The sequence below is a fragment of the Numida meleagris genome, chromosome 6, assembly GCF_002078875.1.
Source record: "Numida meleagris isolate 19003 breed g44 Domestic line chromosome 6, NumMel1.0, whole genome shotgun sequence".
Lineage (NCBI taxonomy): Eukaryota > Metazoa > Chordata > Aves > Galliformes > Numididae > Numida > Numida meleagris.
Genome location: NC_034414.1, coordinates 10745359 through 10770716, shown reverse-complemented (window position 1 = coordinate 10770716; position 25358 = coordinate 10745359). Strand labels below are relative to the sequence as shown.

General features: G+C 37.9%; 1 protein-coding gene across 9 annotated transcripts in view; it reads right to left on the bottom strand.

Moving 5' to 3' along the window:
- The window catches only part of INSC (INSC, spindle orientation adaptor protein), a 125866-nt gene that overhangs the window by 64329 nt on the left and 36179 nt on the right, over positions 1 to 25358 (bottom strand). For 8 of the 9 annotated variants that reach the window (XM_021403081.1, XM_021403080.1, XM_021403085.1 and 5 more), the window contains one exon: positions 23186 to 23276. In XM_021403081.1, coding sequence (XP_021258756.1) covers positions 23186 to 23238 — 53 coding nt within the window. In that variant the 5' untranslated portion in view covers positions 23239 to 23276. Of the gene's footprint in view, positions 1 to 17647; positions 17698 to 23185; positions 23277 to 25358 lie in introns of those variants that run through there. The other variant, XM_021403083.1, reaches the window with a different exon arrangement.

Sequence of the window (25358 nt, the reverse complement as noted above, 5' to 3'; positions counted from 1 at the left end):
ATAAAAAAGAGTTATGCCTCCATTTTTTATACTGAATTTCAATAAGTACAGAAGTTTTGTGTTTTATAACAGCATGTGGAAGACCGAGCTAATCAATTCATGTGAATATTCCCAGGGCCATCACATTTATAAAGTGTAAAGACTTCTGCTGTGTAGAATTATGTTTTTTTGAGGCTTCTTCGTCTTTTTATCCATTTTCACCTATTATGACAGATTTATCACAGATCCTAATGATAGCATTTACTGTAGCTTCCAGATAAGCCTATAGTGAAAGTTGTTGCCAAGACTTACAACTGTGCTCAAATTTATTATTCTAATTAGCAGCAGGTAATTAATTGGCAACAAACAACTTCTCGAATGGATTTAGCCCCCTCTTTGAACATAACTCATCTCTAATTTTTTTCTAATACATCCATTCAAAATTATTCATAGGTACCCAATATTCCCAGGGCCAGTTTCTACATTAATATAATAGACAGCAGAACTCAACTATCAGTGGAAGGATTTAGTGAAGAGCCTTAGAGAAGGCTCTTATTTATACTCAAGTCACTTAACACTATTAATTGCTTATAAGAGCCTTGTGGATCCGTGATATATTTGCACTAATTTTAGCAAAAATTTAATATATCTAGGGAGGTAGCTTAAGTGATACAGAGTAACTGTAGGGTAGCTGATTTTTAAGTGAACACTCTTACTTTGAAGATCACTCAGAGTAATTGGGTCTATGAATATTTAGCATTTTAACTGATGCAGCAAGCTAAAGGATTAGTCCAATGATTTGCACCGTGTTCTCTCTTCCCCTAGATTTGTCCTTCTTTTCTAGTATAACATCAGCAACACAACTTCACAGACAAAAGAAGAGTTTAGTATTTAACAGGCTGCCCAGAGAGGCTGTGGATGCTCTGTCCCTGCAGCTGATCAAGACCAGGCTGGATGGGGCCCTGGGCAACCAGGTCTAGTACCAGATCTGGAGGTTGGTGGCACTGCCTGCGGCAGTGGGTTGGAACTTGGTGATGGAACTCGGGGTTCCTTCCAATCCAAGCCATTTCTATGAATGAAGCCTTCAGAAACCATTAACAAAAAGCAAAGTAGTTCTGAGTCTTCAAAAAAAAGTTAACAGGTTGTATTATAGCCTGAATTTAAATTTCAACACTTCAACAAACATTGCATTAATTCTTCCAAATAAAGTTAGTTAAGAAGATAATACAAATCACATCCCTCAAAACACTTCTCAAAACAGAAGAGCACAAGGAAATGTACATTGTAGCCAACCAAGTATTTCAAAGTTTATTCTAGAAAACAGGAATGCTAGACAGCACTGATCACCCTTCCACCACATTTCAATGCTTGTTTAATTAAGGAGTAACTTTAAACTACAAAGAAACGCAGCAGAAGTAATTGAATAATTACCACCAAATTCAGGAAGCAGGATGCCAACAAGCAGAAATATTGGTAAGAAAACCATAATTACTCAAAGACGACAAGTAAAATACATTTTTTAAAAAATCACGGCAGCAATAAAATAGCTGTTTTATTGACCAGTGACATAAAAATATTGCTACTTTCTGGTAACTGATATCCACGATCATCTTCACCTGTCTAGAAACCAGCAGTGGTCCCCTTGCCACTTACTGAAACTGCAGTGCAACTGAACTGGGCAGAATGGAATTACTGAAACCACCTGCCTCCTTGAAGTCAGCAATACAACAGAGAGAAAGTGTTAAAACCACAAACAATTTGCATCTTGTTAGGCACTCATCCTGTTTCTGCAGGGAGATCTAATGCAGACCAGTCTGTGAAACTTAGAACTGTAGTCAGACTGCTGCATTCTGGGAAGTCGTGTGCATTTACTAATATAGGAGAAATATCTATAAGGAAAGTAAAACCACTTAACAACAGTAAACACTTCTAATACATAAGGTACAGCATGTAAATTAACTGTAGCTTCATTGCCCCTAATTAAATGGCCACGTAAATCATTCAATGTTAAGTGCTACACCGATGTTCTTCTCAGATCTTTATGCTTTTCTGAGAAATCCTCATTGTAAGTTGTCCCCCTAAAAATGTCTGAAAATATTATACTGTCCCAGAATTACTGGCATATTGTAGAACTAAGACATAATATAAAATCAGAGACCAATTCAGTTTGGCAATTAGCTTATGTAAAATTTAGGTTAAGCTTCACAGATATTAATTTTCTTAAGTAGGGCCAGGTCCTTTCCAGCCTCTGTCAACTGAAGAGATAGGCAGAACACAAAAGAACTAGTTCAGCCTAGTTTTGTGGGTTTTCACTTTGTCGCTGGTACATTTCATTGTTAAGACAGCAGCTATCTCCCACAAGCACGTACATCACTGAGTTCACAGAATCTGAAGACAGCAATGAAATAGAAATGCATTTCCTAGCAGAATATGGACAGAAATGCTAAATAAACTCTGCTAGCAGCAAATTAATGATAGCTTAAAGTTCTGCTTGGCTTGCTTGCAGGCAAAGCTGAACAAACAGTATGCCAGTATTGTTGCAATGATCACCAACTAAACAGATGTCTGTTGAATTTCTATTTGCAATGATTTCTGTTGCATTTGTAATATCATTCCTAGATCAGCTTGTCTTGATTTTTATTATTTACAGAATATATATAATTCTGGTTATATCACAGCGATAAATTAATAAAACAATCAGCTGAGCAAGGTTTGCGTCTTTTGTTCAGCATGCTACTCAATCATTTGTTCTGCCCTAAGCGGATTCCCTTCATTCCCAGGCAAATAGTTCTCTGATGGGCTGGATGAAGTAGCCATTCTTTCCACCTTGAGGTGAGGTCCTTAAATAAGGAGCTATTCTCTACTACGCAGACGAAAGCAGTACTGACGTGGCAAGATCCTGCCACTTTCATTCTTGTACATGTTTCTGCAAGAAGCAGAATGTCATATGACAAAGTTATATTCTTCGGAATTAACGTGATACCAAAGGTCTCACATTAGAGGTTTTCGCTTTGTATGAAATACCTGAGTCCATTACTTCAGACTGTATTTAGCCCAATAAACACAGAACAGCATAACCTGACGGAATATCACAAGATGGCTGTACTCAGATCATCTGTACTGCTTGTTTCAGGACATTTAAGTCTGACCAGGTGACTGAGGTGTGCTGGTAATCTCAAAGAGACCTTGTTGTCAGCATACATTTAAATTGCTACTTATCACCCAAATACCAAAGTTCTAACTCCCATAAATAGCTCAGGGGTTCCAGAAACATGTGATGGGAAAAATGTCAACAAGGCCATCAGAAGGAAAGAGTGCGCTGAGGCAGTTCATCCCAGTTCATTGTTCCCCGATATTCAGGCTATGCTTGTAATCACAGAGGGCAGCGTTCCTGACTGCTTTTTAAGAAAAGCATGGCCTAAAAGAAGCCCTTATAAACACCTAGCAGGGATAGAGAACTAAAAATGAGGAGAAAAATAACACAGGAAATGATCTGGGGTCACAGATCATGGAAATGCTCAGATGCAATTGCAAGGACTAATTTGGAGACTAACATGAGAGTTCAGGAAAGTAGAGCCAGCACCTCACTGAACATTTATTTCTTTCCGAGTCTGCCTTAATTTGTAGTTTAATAACAAACACTACAGCTCTCTGTGCCTTTTTCAAAGGAATTATGACATGCATTATGAGCAGCACCATTAGCTTTTCACCTTTCGCTATTTACTCACTTAAGGTCCTAACCCTCCTGATTAAATAAAGCCTGTTTTACTTAATGAAGAAAGCAACAATCATTTTACAGGGAGTTATGAGATCAGTATCATTCAGGACACTTCAGAAACTTGGGGACACAGTTGCATCTTTTGCGCAGCAACTTGAGCTTAAACCAACAGCAGGCTATCCAAGATCTGCATGAGAACATTAACCCTTCAACAGACAAGTTAGATAGATGAAAACTAGCAACATCATCACAAATACCGGAATGAATTGTTAGAACTACCTTAGTTACACCCTCTCATTCAAAGAAAGCATTTTCTAACCAAAGGAATCCAACATTTAAGCACGTTTATATGCTTCTATGGAAACAGAGGATTCAAAATTAAACCTTAAGTCATCAAGTGCACTAATCTGATAGCATCAGATAATATGTTCATAAATAGCTTAGAAATGAACTCTAAGTAGTTTGAGAGTTCTTAAGTGCTCTTTTAAGCTGCTAAACTAGAACCTCAGTGCTCTGTTAGAAATTTCTTCTTATTTCTCATCTAAATTTCTTATTTCATTCCCATTTGGTTTCAACTTTCATGTTACACAAGAATTTATCTTCCAATACATTTTTAGAAAGAGAACACACCCTTCTCAGCTTCAGACTTATAAAAAAAATATAAGCAAAACTCTTTGGGTTGCTTTTACAGCTCTTCTCTTTACTCCCCGTGCTCCAAATATTTTGATGGCTGCTGCAAAACTCATTTCTTAGATACTTGATATCATGTTTGATATCAAATCAAGTCTCAAACCAACTTGCACAGTAGCATTAGTACCCACGTCTCCACTGGAAATATCTTCTTCTCACAGCCTAGAGCTGATCTTGCTGCCCTCACCACATCTTACTGTCACATGCCATCACAAGCATCACATTATTAACTAGTATACACAGGCCTTATCTCCCTCTCCATTGAATGAGCTACAAATCATTGTTGACTTTCTTGTTGAGTCCCTACATACAAAACCTTGAGATTTCAACTACTCTTTTTTTTTTCTATTACTCATTGCCTCAAGATTATCTTGATAGCAATGCTCCAAAATTTAAGTCACAGCAAGTTATGCCACTCATTAAATGAAACATTTTAATAAAAACAGGTATGAAGAGAAATAGTTGAAGTCTACTTATAACTATCTTCTTTCAGAAATAACCCTTGTGACTATCCCTTCCCATTTTACCCTTCACATAATAGTTATGGCTTGCTGTATTTGCTAGTAAATTACCATTGTGCAATCTCCACTGATTTACCCTTGTTAAGAGGGAAAATAGGAAAACAAGGTTACCTCGTGAGAGAATAAGAGGTTATTCAATGCATTCCATTTTCAGCAGGTTCACATTCATCTGTATCCTTTTTAATCTCAAAATTTTAGCTACTCTCTTAGAACTTCTTTCCTGTATTTCTCCTCTTTTCCCTTCCAGTTGCTTCTTGTTCTACCCTCCCTAGTTCCATAGATATAAGCACCTTTTTCTCCTGCTTTCCACTTGGAGTCAATGCAAAATTTTGCTAGCTACTTCAGCACCCTATATAGTCTTCCTCCTGCTTTTCATGGACTGAATTGTGTTTTCCTTTTCTTAGATATGTTTCTTTTCTTTCTATGCCTTTGACAGTCAAAGCTAGATGGTAATGTTCCTATTGGCACCAATTATTAAGTCTTCATTCAGTCAGGGTACTTTTCCTACACGTTTAGTACCTACTCCTTACTAGTTATGTATATGAAGTAGGCATTTCTTACCTTCTTCTCTTTTAATCTGTGTTTATTGAGTGCATATGATTCATATATATTAAATGGCTTTTCCCCAAAAATCTCATTGGAAAACACATAACCGATAGTACACACTAGACTGTCAAGTCACATCTTAAAAGGTTATTTAGAAAACCTAGACCTTCTGTGTTACCCTTCCCACAAGGACCCAGCCTACTGCTCCAGACTAGGCCACAATAAAACCAATAACTACACATGTGTAAGCACACAAGTTCGCATGGCCCACTTCCCTTCTGCACACATTGCCTCCCTCCCAAAAAATAGATCATGTTTCAGGCTCTGGCATAATGCTAAAAGACCCTGTTTCACTTCTTTTTAAATGTACTTCAAAATTCTCACTTCTTTCCCCCTTACCTACTCTCTACTCTGCCCACCCTCTACTACCATCCTCTTCCTCCTTACGTGTGTTGCCCACTTGCCAGAGAGACCCCTGAGCCAAGCAAAAGAATGAGATATCTGCACTCCATTTGCTGTATAAGGCCAGATTTGTATTTTTTGATTTACTTAAAGCTTGTGTCACCCTCCAGCCACAATAAATTTCCTCAGGAGAACAGAGTGATCTAGTGGATAAACTGCTTGAATAGAAATTGCAAAAGCTGGGCTCCGCTCTTTGCTTTTTTACTAATACTCCAGTCATTTCTGTCACCTTCTGTCACATTTTCCTTCTGCCAGACTGGCTCTCTTCTGCATAGCTTATAGAGGATGAGACACTTCCTTGCTTTGGCACTTGAAAGTTGTGCCTAGTATTCTGATCTTGGCTGCATTGTACAGGTGCTACCATAGCACATAAGAGAGACAAGCAAAATCTGAAATTTTCAAAGCAGTCCTGAGGGGAGTTCTGAAGGCTATGTGGCAAAAGGAGAAAGGAAACGAGTGGTTATTTTTTACCACCAGAAAGGGACTTATGAACAAGGGACAATAGGTGAAGAGAGAAGAACGCCTGAGCTAGAACACTCTCGTTAAGTTCTAAAATCCAAAGCAACTGGTTTCCAAATCATGAAAAAGACAAGCATTCCAGAGGGTTCTTCACAATGCTGAATGAAATGAGCAAGAAGCCACAGGCTGATTTCCTGGTGAAAGTACAGATGAGCAGGGTAAGAGTCCCACAGATTGTTCATTCCTTGGAAGTAATCCATTAGTGAGGACTTTTCACCTTGCTTCTGTTCACAGCAGCTCTGGTAATCTCAGATGCTGAAGAGGAGTAAGGGAGAGAGCAAAGTGTGTTGATAAGAGCACTATCACACAGGTGTCAATCTCCCTTTTCAGAAGGGAGCAGAAGAAAGGAATTACATACAACAGAAGACAGAGCCAGGAGGCTTTTACAGGGCAGGAGAGAATGTTACAAATATTGACAAAAGGAAGACAGAAGAAGTATCTTCTCTCCCTCTCTTAGTGAGTAGGATGAAGCAGGCAATCCATTTACTCTTCTTCATCTAGTGAGAGCAGACTTTGGGTCACTGACAGCGAATCTCTGGCACAAATGAGTTACCCATGATTCATACGAGTTTACAGGCTCCATGTTCTGCAGTGCATTAAGACAGAACAATGACATTTTCTAGAAAAAATTATCATTACAGTACTACTGCTCAAAAAGTCAATTATCCCTCCTTAATTATTTATTTAGCATTAATAAACTCTTAATTGGCCAGAAAAGGAGCAGAGAAAAGAGCTAACGAGGAAAAAAGTGTAGCAAATGTGAACATGGGTTTGATGTTATTGTTTTGCAGTAATACCTCCCTGATTCAGCGAATTATCCCCTCACTTCAAATAGAAATTAATATTTTATGCAAGTACACTATTTTGTATTAAAAACAAATAAAGGATAAGTTTATCCAAGTTACTGTCTGCTGTAATAGTTTACAATGTATTTGTTCATATATACTTTATAATTTATCTTATACTTCCTCATAGCGTGGCAAGAAAATTGGATGTGAAAATGTACCAGAACTGCAAGCAAGGAAATATTTCATGCTATGAAGTTTGTTATAGACACCGGTCCTGGCTAAAATTTTCTTCACATAAATTACTGTGATAACAGAACTTCATGACTGACACACGCCAAAAAAAAAAAAAAAAGGCTTATTCATTCAATATTCTCTTTCACTTTCCCTTTGCCATTCCTACTATAAGAGTAGTTTTTCAGAGGAAGGAAGAAAAATTCTGTTTTCATGCTGCCAGAACACATCCAGAAAGTAAGGTAACTGACTTCACTGTAGAGAGAAGCAAACGCAAATAGATCCAGCATTCTGTGAGATCTTTGTTTTACTGTTTTCCAGAGTGCAAGAATAAATCAAAATTGATTCATTAAATGACTTTCGACACTCCATAAAGTTTTCACAGCATCTGCTAAATGGTTTCTCAAAGCCCATCAGTTGTCAAGTCGGGTATGCTTTTCTGTAACTACCGCTGAGACAAATCAGACTGGAATTGCTGAGATAACTCGGCACATCACTAAGTGCAAGGAAAAGGATTTGGAATTCAGATTCCAGCTTTCACTCTTACTCCTGTTCCTGGAAGAACTCAAAGCCCTTAAATCCAGATCCTAAATTTGAAGCCATTTGATCAGAACTGTGCACCTGGGGCACAACTTTAAGGGAGATGGATTTTTCTCTCTCCAGCATCCCCTTCTCAAATATGTTCCGTTTCTCTAAACCCATTACTAAACTGGACTATAAGAAAAAGTTACTCATAAAATGAAAAATCATCCATAAAAACACAAATAAATTGAACCTTTATCCTCTAATTATAAGCAGAGAAGAACTTATGTAATTTCCGTTTTGGAAAAGATGACGTTTTGCTTAGAAATATTCCAGGAATTAATAATTTAAATAGACACATCCTTCAAAAGGCAAAGACAGGTATTTGTATTCTGTTACAAATAAAACAGACATTTAAAAAAACTAAACAACTAAGAAAGAGACCCTGCTTCGCTCTTTATCACTACTACTGTGTAAAAAAAAAAAGAATCAAGAAAAAACTGGTTTTACTGGACAACAGAAACCAAGTGTCAATGAACCTACTTAAGGCCAGTTAAAAAAAAGCAAGAATATATAGCAATGCAATAAAAACCCTGTGCAAAACAGTAATTGTTCACCAAGATTGCCCAGTTTTAAATTACATTCTATTCCCACTGCAGGAGTAGTAAAAAAAATATCAATATTACATACTGCAATTTTACTCCTACAACTGAATCAGCAAAAACAACATTAAATATCTTCTGTCTGTATTTTGCCAAATGTGTACTGACAACAAATGTAGCTGGCTTGTGTCTCAGCTTTTCTCTCTTCCCTCCCCACCTTCTCCCATCACCTAGACCCTCCAGACATTTGACAAGAACTCACAAGTTTTGAAGACTTGAAATACGCCAGGCTGCAATATTCAACCCCAAAATGCAACAGAATGGATCTTTGAAGAACAGCACTGATACAAGTATCATGGACTGCCCAGAAACTGGGAAAGGATGGGACATCATCATCTTCCTGTATTTGGGGAATATCACTTCTTTTCCCCTCACTGCACTCCTGTTCTATTAAGTGTGGCTGGATTTTCCATCAAATGTCCAATGGTCATTTTCAGAGGGTCTTGTTTGTTGGCTGGCTGAGTTCAGGCTTTCATTTTGGTGGCTTTTTTTCTCTTTTTTTTTTTTTCCCCCCTCTCCTTTCTCCTGGGTTTGTTTTTTATTTGGTTGGGTTTTTCTGGTGGTTTGGGGGTTTCTAGGCATTTTGTATGGGTTTTTTTGTTTTGTTTCTGTTGTTTGGGGGTTGTTAGGGTTTTATTTATTTAGACCATTTTTCACATACCAAACTCAACTTGCACTCACAACAATGAGTTTGCATATTTATCCAGAGAGATACTAAGGTATTTATCATGCACTTAGGCTGAAGTTTCCACTTCAGTAGCTTATATTTTCCAATTCAAAAAAATATCTAGGAGAAAGGACAGAGAAAGGATAGTTTCTGCTGCTTCAAATACTTGAGTAGAATAGACAAGTGTTATCTATATACAGAAGTAAAAAAAAAAAATACATTTGAAATCTTAAATACTCAAGCAGAAGATACAGTTCTCATCCACCCACAGACAAAAGTCTTGTGAATTCAACACAATATTTGAGCTTTCAGAAAAACAAATGGAGATTTGATAAAGTCTTCAGCACCTCATTTCACTTCAATTTATTCACAAAGATAAGGGTCAATGTTTGTGCAAATCTTGACCTGCTGTTGCAGAATCTCTCTCCTGCAAAGTTTCATTCATTTTTCTATCTTCATATTTCTCAAAAGCACTGCAGAAGAGAAGTTCCTAAAGGAATTCTCTAGGCCATGCTAAATAATCTCTGGCTCACACTGTTAGCAGCTAGGATGCTCTTTAAGCACATGAAGCACCTGCTTACTGCTTGCACAGGTGCCAAAGAGTGACAGCATTCTGGTCCCCCAGCTTCACAGGGACCCAGAAAAAAAGGTCTGCAGAACCGCATGATGGCAAATATCAGCAGGACTTTGCCGCCTATTAGCAAAAAGTTAGACTATTTCTGACATAAAAGAATGCCTGAAATCCTAACATGTCTTATGTAACCACAGTAAATTAGCTAATCCGTACCACATTTATCTGAAGTAGGAAAACTTGTCCTAACAAGCTGCAGGGATGTACACAGACCTCTGATGATAATAGGCTGTTTTCACTGTTAAAGTTCTTTGAGACAGAAAACATAACTAAGCTCACTTCTGGTTACAAATGACTTCAGGATCTAATTTGAGCAGCAGCGCTGCTGTACTCCAGCACAAGAATGACTGAAAACTATATATAGGTATGAAAAAAGCTGATCTTATTATACCTGTAGAAATCATGTATGATTCCTGCATTATGTTTGTGAAACACTATGCATGTTCCAATCTATCACTTCAATCTTTCCTGAATTATCTAATGCCCAAGTGATATGTTTTCAAAGGCATTTCTCTGGAGAACGAAATAGGTAACCATGTGACGTCATCCTTAACTCTTTTCGTGTACTTTGCCACTGCTCTTCATAGGGGCCTAGTTAAGTATGCTTCTATAGTAACACGAGCAAGGGTTCATTTACAAGCATACACTGAGGGAGGTCTGGCTGAAACAGAGTAGGAGGAGAATAGAGGTCTCATAAGAGCAGGTTTATACCTAGATAACACAATCAGGTGGGCAGCGTCCCCTCATAGTTCTGGTTTTGCTGTATAACCTCAGTAAGCAATTCTGAGAAAATTTTCAGCTCAGGTGTCAGCGACAAAAATGTCAGGTGCACAAAATCAAAACAGCAGCAAGGTAAAACCTTTCCTTGAAACACCAGGGGGACAGCAGGAGAGATAGGAATCTGTAAAAAGAAATCGTAACCCTAAAGGAGAATTGATCACTCAAATGCCCACAAAAGATAATAGAGGATAAACAAAGTAGCGATAAGTTATTGGAACATAAGGATCCCTTTTATTTCCTCCATGTGCAGGCTCAAGAAACTTTATGGAAACAAGATCCTGCAAGGATTCGCTAGAAGAATAAGCTGAAATCAAGTTTCCTGTGCTACAGCACTATACATGTAACTCATACATATCCCTACATAGCATTAATTTAAGAACAGAGAGCTAAATGCTCTCCTAAATTTCAATTGGAAAAAAAAAACCATCAGAACTTTAAGACTTCTGTTGTCTTCCCTACATGCACACACACATTCTAATTTCATTAGTAAGCAAAGTAGTATTTCAGCTGCTGGAAAGTTCACAACATTAATAGGAGAAATGTCCTGAACACTTGTCTACCATTATCAAGTAACTAAGCTTTATGATTCCTGTTTCTCACCTCAGAGAAGCATGGGGCGTGATGCACCCTACCTGGCACAAATAAAGGCTGAGAATGGGTGCTACTGCAGTACAGCTCTGGCCCTACTGCAGGCAAAGCAGCTGTGAGCCTGCCTTAGCTTTTACCCCTCCTACCATAGATCCTTCTAGCACTCACAAAGCACTGGTGATGCTTTGCTCTTGCAAGATTGCTCCACACATGGTCTTCTGGTATATCTCCTCTTAGATGTTACCCTGCACTTCACGGTCCTTCATGGCTGCTGTCCGGCAGGCTTAAAGGCCTGTTGTGTGCACTGGGAAGGATTGACTTATGCCACCCAAACTAGGGAGCTGAAGCTATTTAAACTAAAGATCCAAATTCAAATTTTTGGGTTTCAGAATTAACTGATGAGGTACGCAAATTGACATCAAAAAAAGCTTAATTTGGGCATTTGCTAAGGGACATGCATTTGCATGAACTACATTGAAGCAGCGTTGAAGCCAATGTACATGATGAAGTACAATATTTTCTCATCACTACCACCACTCCCCCCACCTTTTTTTTTTTTTCCCTCTTTACAGACTGTCCTCATACTTGCCCATAAGGCACTACTTCAGAATGACTGAGGTCAGCCACCCACCAATCAGCTGAGCCACAGAGAACATTCAGTGCAACTCCAGCCTTGAACACAATACCATGCCTTGGGGGAAAAAAATTCTAGTTTTCTCTGGCAGTTGTGCACTGACTTTTTGCCGGGGTGTTCCTGGTAATTTAGCCAAGAGCAATACAGCATTAGGTTCTCTACCCAGCAAAATCAGGAATGTTCTGGTCTAATCATTCCCCGATTCACTCACAACATAAACACAATCCCTTCTTCCACATCAGGGCCGTGCCACAGGAATTTCTGGCAGACTAAGAACAAATTTGTTTGTTTTTAAATGATGGAGGGGGGAGTAGGAGGTGAAATTAGCCTCAATTATTAGGGTTGGAAGATTTCGCCCTGCCATTTTTCTCCATCCTGGTAGGTACACTGGACTACAGTAAAATATTAAGGAATAGTAGCATACCAGCATTGACATTTGAAATGTGGAAGCCTGAAAACTTCAGTGAAGTGTTCAAGATTGGGAACCCTTCTTGAACTCTTGTGAGCAGGAAACTTGTGATTGTTGCAGGCTGGATACAATTAATATTCACCAACTCTCTGCCACAGTCTCACTCTCTTAACCTGGAAGAGAGGCCAGCTCAACAACCTTTACATTTCACTTGGTAACCGGTTTTAAGTGAATTAGTTTTGAAAGCAGCATTTTTAAAAAGTTGTGGGGGAAAAAAAAACAGAAGTTTCATTTTTCATCTATGACAAAAGCTAAATCTCTAATCTTCACATCTCTCACTGAAGTCACTGGCCCAGAATCCAAGCCTAGTGACTATGTCAGTGCAGGAACCACAGCTGCCATACTTTAGGTCTTGAAATATAGAAAAAGCAATCTGAACAGGTAATCAGTAGCTGAATTTACTGCTTCCCCAGTCTTTTCTTTTTTCTTTCCACATTTATCCCATTTTTTCTATCCACACTTATATACAAATGAATTGTATAACGTGTGCTACATCAAAATTAAGATTTATCAAAGTTGGGAAAAAATAGTCTATAAATACATGAAAGATGTCAGCATAAGAAAAAAAAAAGGAATGATCCTGCTGCGAGCAGGAGATGGAATTATATTTCCAAGAGATTCCCTCCAAAGTGAATTACTCCTCATTTCTATGACTTATTCAAATCTGAAATCAAAGGTGAATTAGCGAACAGTCACTCAAACAGTAATTTCTGCCAGCAGGGCTGGGAGAAAACAGGTGTAGCTAGGAAGAACTAACTGGTGACTTCTATTAGCTGTGTACTTTGTCCTCTGAACTCAGTATTTTTTAATGAATGGAAGAACGTATGATAGTTTTCTACTGGCAATATTTGTTTCTCGACTAGCTAGAAACCATGGATTCATAACTATTTAATGTCCGCTACCTTTTAATGTATTTATTTTTTAAACTACAGATAAGACAAGTGAACTTATCCTGCCTGAAATGGAATATCAAAAAAATTGTCACTGCTACAGAAACAAATTCACTTACTTCCTGCATCATGCATTTCAGATTTCACCTACAAAGTTCATTTCAAAATGCAAAGCAGATAACGTTCACAATAATTTGTGAGTACAGCTGATACTGAGCAGGGCACTTCTGCTCTACAGCACTTCCCAAAATGTGCTTTCAACCATCTCATCATCCACTGAATATCCTCAGTCCTCCCTGACACCATTTCCTGGTTTTCCTCTTCTTTCCTTTTATATCTTATGCTATCAGCTTTCCCTTGTTTTTCCCCCCACATAGTCTTTATTCTGAGCTCAAAACTCGCTTCCATTTGTCATAGTGGAAAAATATTTCCATCATCTTTAATTGGGCAGAATATATTTCCTTGACATGGATGTTTGCTGTTTCTATTGCACTCTTGGAATAGCTTCTACAATCAAGTATCCAGAAAAAGAATGATATAGAAATAATATAGCTGAAGCATAGTCTACACAGGCAACTTAATAAAAAGATTTCTCTTTAAAAAAAAAGCAAAGAATAAATTGCATATCTATAGTCCTTCAGGCTTATTGCCTTAAGTAAAATAACATATATATAATTCATCACACCTATTGAAATACTGTAAGGGGTGAAAAGAATCAACTAGCACTGCTAACAATCACATTTCAGCTAATATTAAACTCTTGTATGCATTTTGCTCCATCACTCCAAGTCCCTCAAGGTTAATACAAACTCAGAAATCCAGCCACTCACAGTTACTAGCAAATTTAATGAGACTAGAAATGAGGTCAGGTCAGCATATTTCTTAAGATCACTATACTATTTGTCAGAAAGGAAAAAAAAGCAAGAAGCCATTTACAAAGTTGTAGCATTGTTCTGCTAGCTGTCTTAAATGTGCTCATTACAGGTTAGAGAACAAGTGATTACAAGATCCTCCCACCATCCCTAGGCAGCAGTGAACCAGATTGAGAGAGGCTAGGCAATTAGGTAAGGAAGAAATTCCCAGGAAACACGAACAGAAGCAACAAATACTGTATTTAACACAATATGGTACCAATATTTCCAGCAAATGGCTCAGAAGTCAAGTCTCAGCTTGTCATAGTAAGATTATTAAAATATCCTTAATGGAGTTATTAAAAATCAGACTGGAAGAAAACACATCAGAAGTGTCATGATACAGGTGATTAATCACCATACTCTTTTACAGCCACTGATGAAAAGAGAGTTTAGTGAACTTACATGCCAGGCAACAACTCTATAAAAATGACAGCAAGATATGGCACAGAGAAAGAACAAGCCAGCTTTTGTGAATAGAAATGTATTATTAGCATTTAGTAGAAGCAGTGGCAAGATCGCGTTCAATATTATCAAACCTGCAGGAGTGCAACAGGACGATGCAGACGCAGTATCAAACACAACAAGGTGTATGAGGTCATACCATATGGAGTGGTATATAAGGATCATTAAAACAGCAGCTGATAGGGATCTGTTAGTAAAGACTTCGACTGCATAACATCAGCTGAGGCAGAGGAAGGAAAGATGCAGGAAGGTGAACTGCTTGCCTGAGGTCAAGGAAATAATCAAAGGTATAACCTAGAAGAGTGACGTACAATGCTCAGCTGAAAACTAAAGTTCCAGCAAAACTTACTGCCCTTCTGGAGATCGATAGCAACGCTGTCTTTTCTTACAATAAAACAATAGAAAATGCAGTGAGTTTTTTTGAGGTTTAGGAACCCTTCATTACTTTGATATGTTTTGGAGTTGCATGAAAACGTGTATACCTATATATAAAGAGGACTACTACATTCTCTTTCAGTTACTTTTCTCCCATTTTGTAAGCTCAGTGACTGTCTCTAGAATGCTTCAAAGCTTGCATTTTACAGGAGAAAAATTTCTCAGATACGCTAAGGTCAATGTCCAGGACTGCATCCTTAATTGCCATCCAGGGTTAACAAGAAGAATTCCAGCTATATCATACACAATAACAAAACTAATATGGCTGAATTGTTAAGATGAGAAGCAAAAGTATGGATCTTCCTTCTTGCCAACAGAATAGTAAGTTCAGATTGCATTATATGCATAAAATAGCCTATAAAGTCAAAGCTTTACAACTGTTTTGCAAAATAGCTGACTTCCAATACCATACCATAAATGGGAAAACAAATACACAGTCTTTACTGTAATCTGTCAAGTTTAGAAAAACCTGGAACGTAATCAAGGAGTAGACACCACAGGCTCCATTTTCCTTTTAAGCTGTATTGTTTATAGCTAATGCTACATAGCTTTGCCTCCCTGAAGACTTTTATAACAGGCAAACTCTTCCATATGCGATGAGACTTGCCGACTAACAAATGCAAAGCAAATTTTTCTAAGACACACACCAAAAACTGTAGTCAGGAAAACCCCTTGGTGTAGTTTGCACTCAGGGTGTGAGGTGTTCCTGTGCTCCTGTGGAGCAGGACAGGGACAAGCACCCTTCAGGGACAGCTTCAGGATGACTTGCCAGGGCCAGCATTACCACTTCTGCCTTATTCCTTCCTACACCCAGGAAAACAAGCTTGAGACCAGCCTCAGCCCTCCAGTACAGCACCACTGCCAGGCATATAGCACTGCTCAGTAACTGCACCAGGCTGACTGTGAGCTGCAGGATTGCATGCTTTGGGTCATACATGGCTCTCAGTTCCTCCAGTCTTCCTCATCTCACATGTCACAAGGCACCAAGTTATCACACCGGTCCGGATCCTGCAGTGCTCTAGCGTTTCTTTCTCTTCCTTAGCCATACAACTGCTGGGAGAGGTTCTTTCCCCACTGCTAATATGCTGGGTTCAGATGCAGTTCAGGCTTCGCATTTTTTGGTCCCAGAAAGCTCACAGACAACACAAAGCCAAGAGCAGGGCTCTTCAGCTATTCGTGGTTGTAATATAGTATAACATTACATTATTGCTTAACAACATCTCAAAGGAGCTATTTAATTTGTCTATGATATTTAATGAGGAAGACTTTTCCTAAGCCTTTGCAGCAAACAAGCAAGGTATGTCAAACAAGTAAGATGCCTATATACTTTAAGACGGTACCAAAACTAAACATTTTCAGGTCTTCATTTTTGTCTTGTCTTTTTCTTCTGTGGGGATAGGACAGGGGATACATATGGGACACTGTCTGTGAACTGAAAGAACTTTAATACTAAAGATGATATAACGTAAATCAACTATTTCATACGCAAAAATTGCTCAAATAAATTGAGTTAGAGAGGGTCCTCTCCAGAAAAGAGACACTTGTTATCTTAAGATGTTCATCAGGCAGATAGGGTCTTTTATCTTAATATGCAAAAAAAAGTATTATCCACAGAATCCCACATTTCAAAATATGCATCTTGAAAATAAAAAAGCTTCTTCTATGATAAAAGCTATACTATCAGTTTGATCTCTACATAGTGTGCATCACATACGGTGAAACATGCCCCTGACCCTGCTAAGATTCAGGGTGAATTCTTAGTCATTAAGGATGAAAGATGATGCTTCATCATTTAATAAAAAAAACTGTTCCTAACTAACACCAAGTCGCAAATATCAAATACCAACATTTAATGAAGAAAGGTCTAGTGAGGCAAGTTGAGTAGATTGTTCAAATTTGTCTATTGGTTCACACTTTAAAGTCACTCCAACTTCACAATTACTATAATGGACAAACTCAAACTTACTTCAGGTTAAAAGCCAGAATTCGTGTGTGACTTCTAGAGTTCAACATAAAATATTATCCAGCATATCTCTGGGAAGTAATATAACATGTTTCTGCAGCATAATATACAATTAATGTAAAGCTATAGCAATAAAACTATCAGAATGAAAGGGTTAGGAAAAATCTTGAGTTCTGGCAGACTTGCACACCCCCAAAATACATAAAGTACAAGTGAAACGCAATTATTTTTATTGCCTCTGAGCTAAACTGCTGACCTACACTTTAACATCCTGAATATAGGAACAAAGATATTTTACCCATGTATTCAAAGAAAAAACCTGTTGAGTTCGTATTCCTGCTGAGTGCTACAAAATGATGGCAAATCAATAGGCACTACTTTTCTAACATCATCCTTTGGATCCAGTCAACTAGTAACATTTGAAAACCCTTCCTAGACACAGCATATGGATGCACTAAAGTAGCTATGATTTAGCTTCTACCAACAAATTAAAAAAATTCTACCAACAAAGAAAACAAACTTTCTTTCAGTTTTATTACAGGTGGAATATAAATCACTAAAACAAAAAATACTTACGTTATAAGATAGATCCCCCTTCCTTCAGCTTCTGATTCTTTACTGAATTGCTATGAGGTAGTCAAGTGAAATGAAAAGTATACAAGGTCATTATGTGAGGTATCACTGATGCCTTGAACTATGCTATAGCTAAATTTATTCTTTATAGCTTTATCAGCAGAGCACTCTTCTTTCTTCTGTAGCATGCTTACTACTACTACAAAAAAAGTTTTCCAAAACTGTTTTTGATTCCATAGAAAGCATTATATGCTTGAATAGTTTTTCAAAATTCATAAAGCAGCAATTCATAGAGCTGCGGAAGCACAACATTCTTCAAAGAACATTCAACTCTCAGATCCTGTATCACAGATAATGTGCATTCATTCTCTAGAGTTTCTTAGGTGTCTGTCTGAATGTTTTAGAGAGCCACGGCATGCGAGTTCCTGACATCAACCCAGTAAAACTGATTATAGAGAATGTAGGATTTAAATTAGTAGGACAAGATCTGCAACAGTAAGTAGCCTGTAAAATACAAATAGGAAATACAGATGTTGTTTTCCACTTCACAAGGAATGTTTATCAGGCAGGAAGTTCACTTTGCAGATGTAGGTGGTAGAAGCCAGAAATACAGAACAAGCCCTTTATTATTAGCAGCAAATACTATAGGAAGCCATCAAAAAAAAAAAAAAAAAGAACTCAGCACTTACAGAAGATGTCTAAGTAGCACAAGGACATGCAAAATCACTGATTAGACCAAGCATTTAAAACGTTTGTATTTAAGCAAGATTTTATAATAATGAACTTGAGCACTATCTTGAAGTTGTTCATACTTACATGTTGATTCTTTAAGAGTCAACATACTATTAAAAAAATGGAGCGACACAAGTCTTATGAGGACCAGCACTAATAATGGAAAAGGCTACAAAGCATACAAGACATGTAGATACAGAGCAAGTAGAAGGGTGGTTTATAACAGCTAACAAGAATTGATAGTGCTAGAAAAATAGACTAAAATGAGACAAAAAGGGAATAGCTTTTATTCAGGCTAACTCACCAAAATTGATCCCTAGGACTCATTCACTTGAGCGTGTCATATTTAAGAATGGAGATAGATGAAACAGGAAATATTTCAATGAGCTAACATGCAACCAAAACTAACTGTTGCCCCACTAAAAAACAGATCTTGTGATCTGTTAATGGGGCTTTAAGCTCAACAAGATGTACAGATCCTCATCACATACAGAACACAAGTGGCAAGAGGTCCTTAGGAAACTGAATGAAAAGGAATACACCTGTGTAATATTGCCCCCTTTTTTTTTTAATTATTTGTTTATATGGCCAGATAGAACTATTTCCCTGCCTTCAATTCCGAGAACTAAATCAAACAGTACTGGGGTAATTTTAGACACTTGGGATAGAAGTCTGATAAGCTGATATATTCATTTCCTCAAAGTCATGTTTGGTGTTGCATTTCTTAAAAACACAACGTGTGAATGCAATAGTAAGCACATGCTGACTCATCTTTGTGTCTTGCACCTCAAATTCAGTGTTATCAAAACAACTCTTTTCAGAGGTCACATGAAGTTCGAGAAGTAAAATCCAACTTGTAGATCTTAAAATAATTCAGCCCCTGAGCAGGTAAAGATGCATCTTGCTTTACTATGATTATTACAAAACCTTCTTTACTAAAAATATTTTGCCAAGTGTTTGTTTTCCATTTGAGGTTGTAACTTCCATTAAAAAAATACATCCATTATAAACTTCCATATTTTTCATCTTAATGTGTCCCTATATTCCGTGAAAGCCTGCATGCTTGTTAGCCTTGTTTAGGAGAAAAACCAAGCAGAATCGCTGCAGTTTCTGGAATTAAAAAAAAAATAGTCTTGCTGCAAGTTTCAGTTTTCAACTTTTGACAAATATTCTCTGTCAAAATAGCAATTCAGTCCAAAAAATATTTTTTTCTTCCTATTTCATGAGGTTTTTTTAGCATCATTTCAATCAATACCTCTTTGTCTATTGGGCAATCACCAAAGTACTTAAGAGTCGTGAAAGACATGGTTCCCACCACTTCATGGATGGAATGCTTTGGTCCTAGAGCCTTGAAGGAAGCCTTAGAAGTGTTTCTATTCCACTTGGTTAATTGTTCACAGGCTTTCAGTAATCTAGAATTTCCTGCAGCCTGTAACAAGATAATATTCCAGTCCATAAGATCTGCTGAGAAAATAAAGGTTTAAGCTCTCTAATGATTACAATTGTGCTTTGACTTACAAGGCATACTTTTCTTATACTTTCTTCCACTTTAAAGTCATCCCTATAACAGGAATTTTATTTTATTTTATTTTTTAAGTCCTTGCATGAACATCACTCCTTCAGTAATTTCCACAATACCTGAAACAGTGTACAGACTAGGTGTAGTCAACACAGCTTGCACATTTCCTTTCACCAGAAAGTAAGGTATGCACATGCAGTGGGCAGATCTCCAGCCACCATTACCTACCTACCATGCAGAAACAGAAAATAACATTGCCAAGAAATTAAAAAGTTAAGGGGGAAAAAAAATATATAGATGGTTAAAAAAAGCCAGAAGACATACTGAAAGAAATCCAGATTTCTCAAGAGTTGATTGCCACTTTAACAATTGCTTAGTAGCAGAGTGCATGAAAGTCTTAATTTATGTAACAGGACACCTAAGCAGATACTTTAGAGAAGTTATCAGAACACCTGCAGATACATGGCACAGTTTAAAGAGCAAAGCAAGGCTATAAATATGCATGGCGTGACCTCATTCATATTGTTCTTTCATAGGTCTCAGATCCTTAGATCAACAAAAAAAAGGAAGAAAGTAACAAAAGGAGGAAGCACTGACTTTTGGTTAAGAACCGGGAGACAGGAAACCTGGATTCTAATTTTGGCTCTGCCACAGAAGTCCTTTATGGCAACCTGTTCTGATTTCAGGTGAATCATGTCAAGGAAGTGATTTTCAGAGGTCTTAACTACATGTACCTAGAGTTCAAAGACTTGTCTGGATTCTCTGCCTCACCTTCTTCATCTGAAACAAAGTGATTAAAAAAACCCTCTCAACTATATCAATGGCATAAAAAAGAAAAAAACAATACTATTAAAAAATTTCAACAAGTATCACCTAGTAGGGCTCATCTTTTTGGTCCTCAGAGCATTCACTTTTAACCAAAAACGAGCCTTTAAAAATTCAACACTGCCTTTGCTCATGCGCTAGCTGAAGTTATAACCCGGAGGATCATCTTTCATTTTTAAAACTGTAAGGGTGTTCAGAGTCTGTATTAAACAGTTCAGCAGTATTGTATTTCTAAGGCTCAGGAAGGCAGACTCGCTCTGCCACTGCTATCATTTCATTTTCAAGAGTGCCTCCTAGTTTTACAGTGCACATTTCAACACCTCTCAGCAAAATAAAGTTATCTTTGCTTTGCCTTTAAATACCTAATTTCCATGGAGAATCCTCCTATATTTAAGAAGTTGTGTGTCTGTGGGTTTTTGCTGTTTTTGTCACATAAGTACTGATTGTACTAAATTTCTCTCAGTTACGAGAGTGAACGTATAATCCAGGAAAACAAAACAAGCATCCTATTTTGCTCTTTGCTATGTGTACCTTTGTTTAGCTGAATGACTTCAAAATCAGTACTCCAACTGCTTGTTTTTGTTTACTACGCAATAGGGAAAGCGCAAGAAACTATGACCACCATGAAAAATGGGCCCATCGTTTCAATTTAAAGCAAACAAAAAGGCTGATGAACTTTCATTACAAAGGAACAGAGGAAAGGGACCTAAGAGAAAGACCATTTCTTTCCCATTAGCTTTCCCATCTGGAAAACTCACTAGAAATATGAGAAAAACAATTGCAACAGAAAGATGCAAGAGTCACTTTTTTGAAAGGTATTCTGAAACAGTTACCTGGGAGCAAGAAAGAGTACTTAGTTATTTTATGGTCTTACTATGTACAGCTGTCCTGCTGGGCCATGCACTGCGCTTGCCGCTGTGAGAGACTTATCCCACATAACTTCTTGCAATAAGATATAGCGAAGATGCAAGGCGCATGTTTTTTGTTAACATAGTATAGTGGAGTCCTCCTGCCTCCCTGCACACAGCAGAACTGATCTGCAGGCAGGTTACCTTTTCAGCAGTTTCTAGCCCACAGATTCAGAAATTTTCAGTTCTGTGTTATCTGAGCACCATATGCTTTCTTACTTCTCCACTTTCCCAATCCTTGACATTGGCAGACTGCAGCCAGTACCCTCATTTACTATCTTCCAAGAAAAATTTGCCAACATCAATTTACATCAGCCCTTGCCATCCACAGGTCCTACTGCTTTTGGTCCTGTTTGCACCTAGTTTTCTACAAGAAGCTTCACTGACCCATTTTGCAATGCAAGTTCTTGAACAGCAGTTGGTCTACTATTAATCTATAATTCCATTTCCAGAAGAAATTAGCTATTACTAAGAAATAGATAGATCCCAGATACCCGGCACCTTTTTTGATCTTTGTGTCATTCCAAGCATTTCCAAAAGCAAGTCATTAATTTGACTGCACTGCTGTGTGCCACTGATGCAATATTCCACAGCTTCACTCCACTGAAAACAATTAAAACTAATCAATGACAGGATACCTCGTTGCTGTTTATACCAGTCCACTTCACATCTGGTTACCCAGGATTTCTAGGACTCGCTGGTTTCCAGTACATAAAATCCAGTGTGTGGTACTGATTTCCTTGGTATTTGGGATCCCCAAACTATATTCCTCCACCTAACATTTCTTCCAGAAAACAGTGTATACAAATCCTCTTTCTGCAACTGAAAGCTCAATGGTGTTATCAAAATATTTGCTGGAAGACTCAGGTAGTGAAAAAATGGAGAATTATTAAAATTCCTCAAGAAGAAAAGCTTCATAGACTGAGAATGAATGTCAGCAGCCAGTCGACTGCAGGAAAGAAAATTTGGCCTGAAGACAACTAAGAAAAATAATGACATTTCAATCCTTCCTGCTTCTGATTTCACCCCTGTATTCAGCAGCCCCAAAAATCAATTATGCCACATATCAAGACCGTAGTTCAATGAAAACAGAATGATTGTATTCATTATCCATTTTTCCCTCTCCATGAAGCCTTCATTATCACAAATGTGAAACTACACTACAGATACTAGTTGCCAACCAGAAGCCAGATTCTAAAAAACAATTCATCAGTAGAGTCACCAGTACTTCAGTCAGCCAAGGGGACTGGCAAGGTTATACTGAAACATTAACGTTAGTACCACAGCTACAACTAGAGGAAGTAAATGAGGTTTGATACATTTATATTTATAGTTTCCAGCAGTCTTCAAAGTAGAGGGAACACCAGAGATTTCCATCATGACGAAGAACCAATCCAGTACAGTCACTGTTGTACCACAATCACGCTCACCCATTTAAAACAGTAACTGCACATTTACTGTCATGATTTACCAGGGTGAAGCTTTGGATCCTCAACAACAAACTAGCTTTGGCAGCATTTATTCACTTAAGTCTGAATGAAAGAGTCCACCACTTACCGCTGAACAGGTAAAGGAAGGGAATCTAAGTGGTCCTCACTCTTAAAAGCCATATTTATCCGCTTATGTATTCCTCTCCATAGATCGCAATCTAGAAAGAAAAAAGTCATTTAGTAAACCTCAGAAAACTCAGGCCTCTTCAGTCCAGTGTGGCATGGCATTCTCCTGCTAATTTGTGGAGTTAATGTATTAGAAGCAATTCAAACAACTTCTTTTCCTCACAATATCACACAACTCCAGCAAATAACCAAAGCCAGTAAGTGCATCGGGCACTGGGTTACCTGATCTAGTGCCTGATCTAGTGGGTGGCAATCCTGCCTGCAGCAGAGCATTGGAACTGGATGATCTTTAAAGTTCCTTCCAACCCAAGCCATTCTATGATTCCATGGTGTAAGAAATACGGAGTTCTGCATATTAACAAACTTTCTGGATTACTACACAAGTCAGAGCCACCTGGGCTGAGTATAACAACTGTGTTGACTCAGCAATATTTAGCCTCATTTTTAAGTCATGTTGCATCAACTAAACAAATTTCCTCTGAGTGCAAGATTAATTCTTCAGGTTATCATGAGAAAGAGAGCTTAAAACTGAAAGCAAGTGTACTGTCACATGATTTCAGAATCTTATAGCATTGCATTTACAGAAAGACTATTGTCCAAGTTATTCAAGTATTAGATCCTTCTGCATTAAGTAATTTCATTTTCCTATTAGCTCAAAATGCTGTACACATCTTTCTTCATGTTTTACCTGAGAAGCATCATACAAATATCATTGTACAGGAAAAAGTACAAAGGTACCAACAAAGTGGGTACCATAGAATCATAGAGTGGTCTGGGTTGAAAAGGGCCTCAAAGATCATCTAGTTTCAACCCCCCTGCTGTGTGCAGGGTTGCCAACCATTAGACCAGGCTGCCCAGAGCCATGTCCAGCCTTGCTTTGAATGCCTCCAGGGACGGGGCATCCACAACGTCCTTGGGCAACATGCTCCAGTGCATCACCACCCTTTGAGTGAAAAATTTCCTCCTAACATCTAACCTAAATCTCCCATCTCCGTTTAAAACCATTCCCCCTTGTCCTATCGCTATCCACCCTCGTGGACAATCGTTCCCCCTCCCTGTTTATACCATCTCCCTTCCCCCAACCCTTTTCTAAGAGGAAAAAAAAACATATACTCCTCTTACAATAGGCCATCACCCACAATAGATCAATGAATATTCTGAACAGAAATTGGACAATTTAGTCTACTGAAATCACAGAATTGCAGGGGTTGGAAGGGACCTCTAGAGACCATCAAGTCCAACCAAATAGTGAAACATTCCCCACTCATCCACATGGGTGGAGGAAGAGCTAATGTAAAATATTTTGAGGAGATTAAGCCATGACTCAAGATGAACAAGGAGATGAAATAATTTGGAGGAGACAGGAACAGTGTAGAAAACAACGTTTTCTTAGATGTGAAGAAAAACCCAAGATGAATGGTTCTCACGCAGAGAAAATACTTTACATGGGAAGTTATCATTATGTCTGTCACCAACTAAGGGAGAATGTTTTTTTGATGCAACCACTTGTGAAATTCTTTCATTTTATATTGCCTACTTCCTGCAAGCTGAGTCAGCCAGTATTCAAGAAATTTGCCACTCCAAATTGCTCTTAATGGACACTGAAATAAGTCCTCAGCATCTTTCCTAGCCACTTGACCTCACTGCTAATGTGTGTCCCAAATACATAGGGTTATTACAACCAAATAATGTGCTCTACATCCTACATGCTCAGCTCACTAGTAGTTCCTAATTGCTTGAGTAACATTGCCCTTATCCTACCCTCTCAAATCTCCCCCAAAGTAAAAACTTAATTTTAGCGCATATTTCAGTATACCCCTTCAATTAGGCGCGTGTGACAAAAAAATGTGCTTTTTTTTTTAAAGGGCAATTTTGCTTTTTTTTTTTTTAAATCATTTTGCATATGATATACAAACAACTGGAAGTATTTTTTTTCTTTTTATTTGTAGATTTTTTTTTATTTAGTCTTTGTCAAATAGACTTAAGAATACCAAATGCAAATAACCGTAGAATCAGCTTTATTGTAAGCAGCTGATGGGCTCTGTCTCCTCTTGAGAATGAGACTCCCAAAGATATACATATCTATATAAAATCTTAATCTCTGGAATCAATTT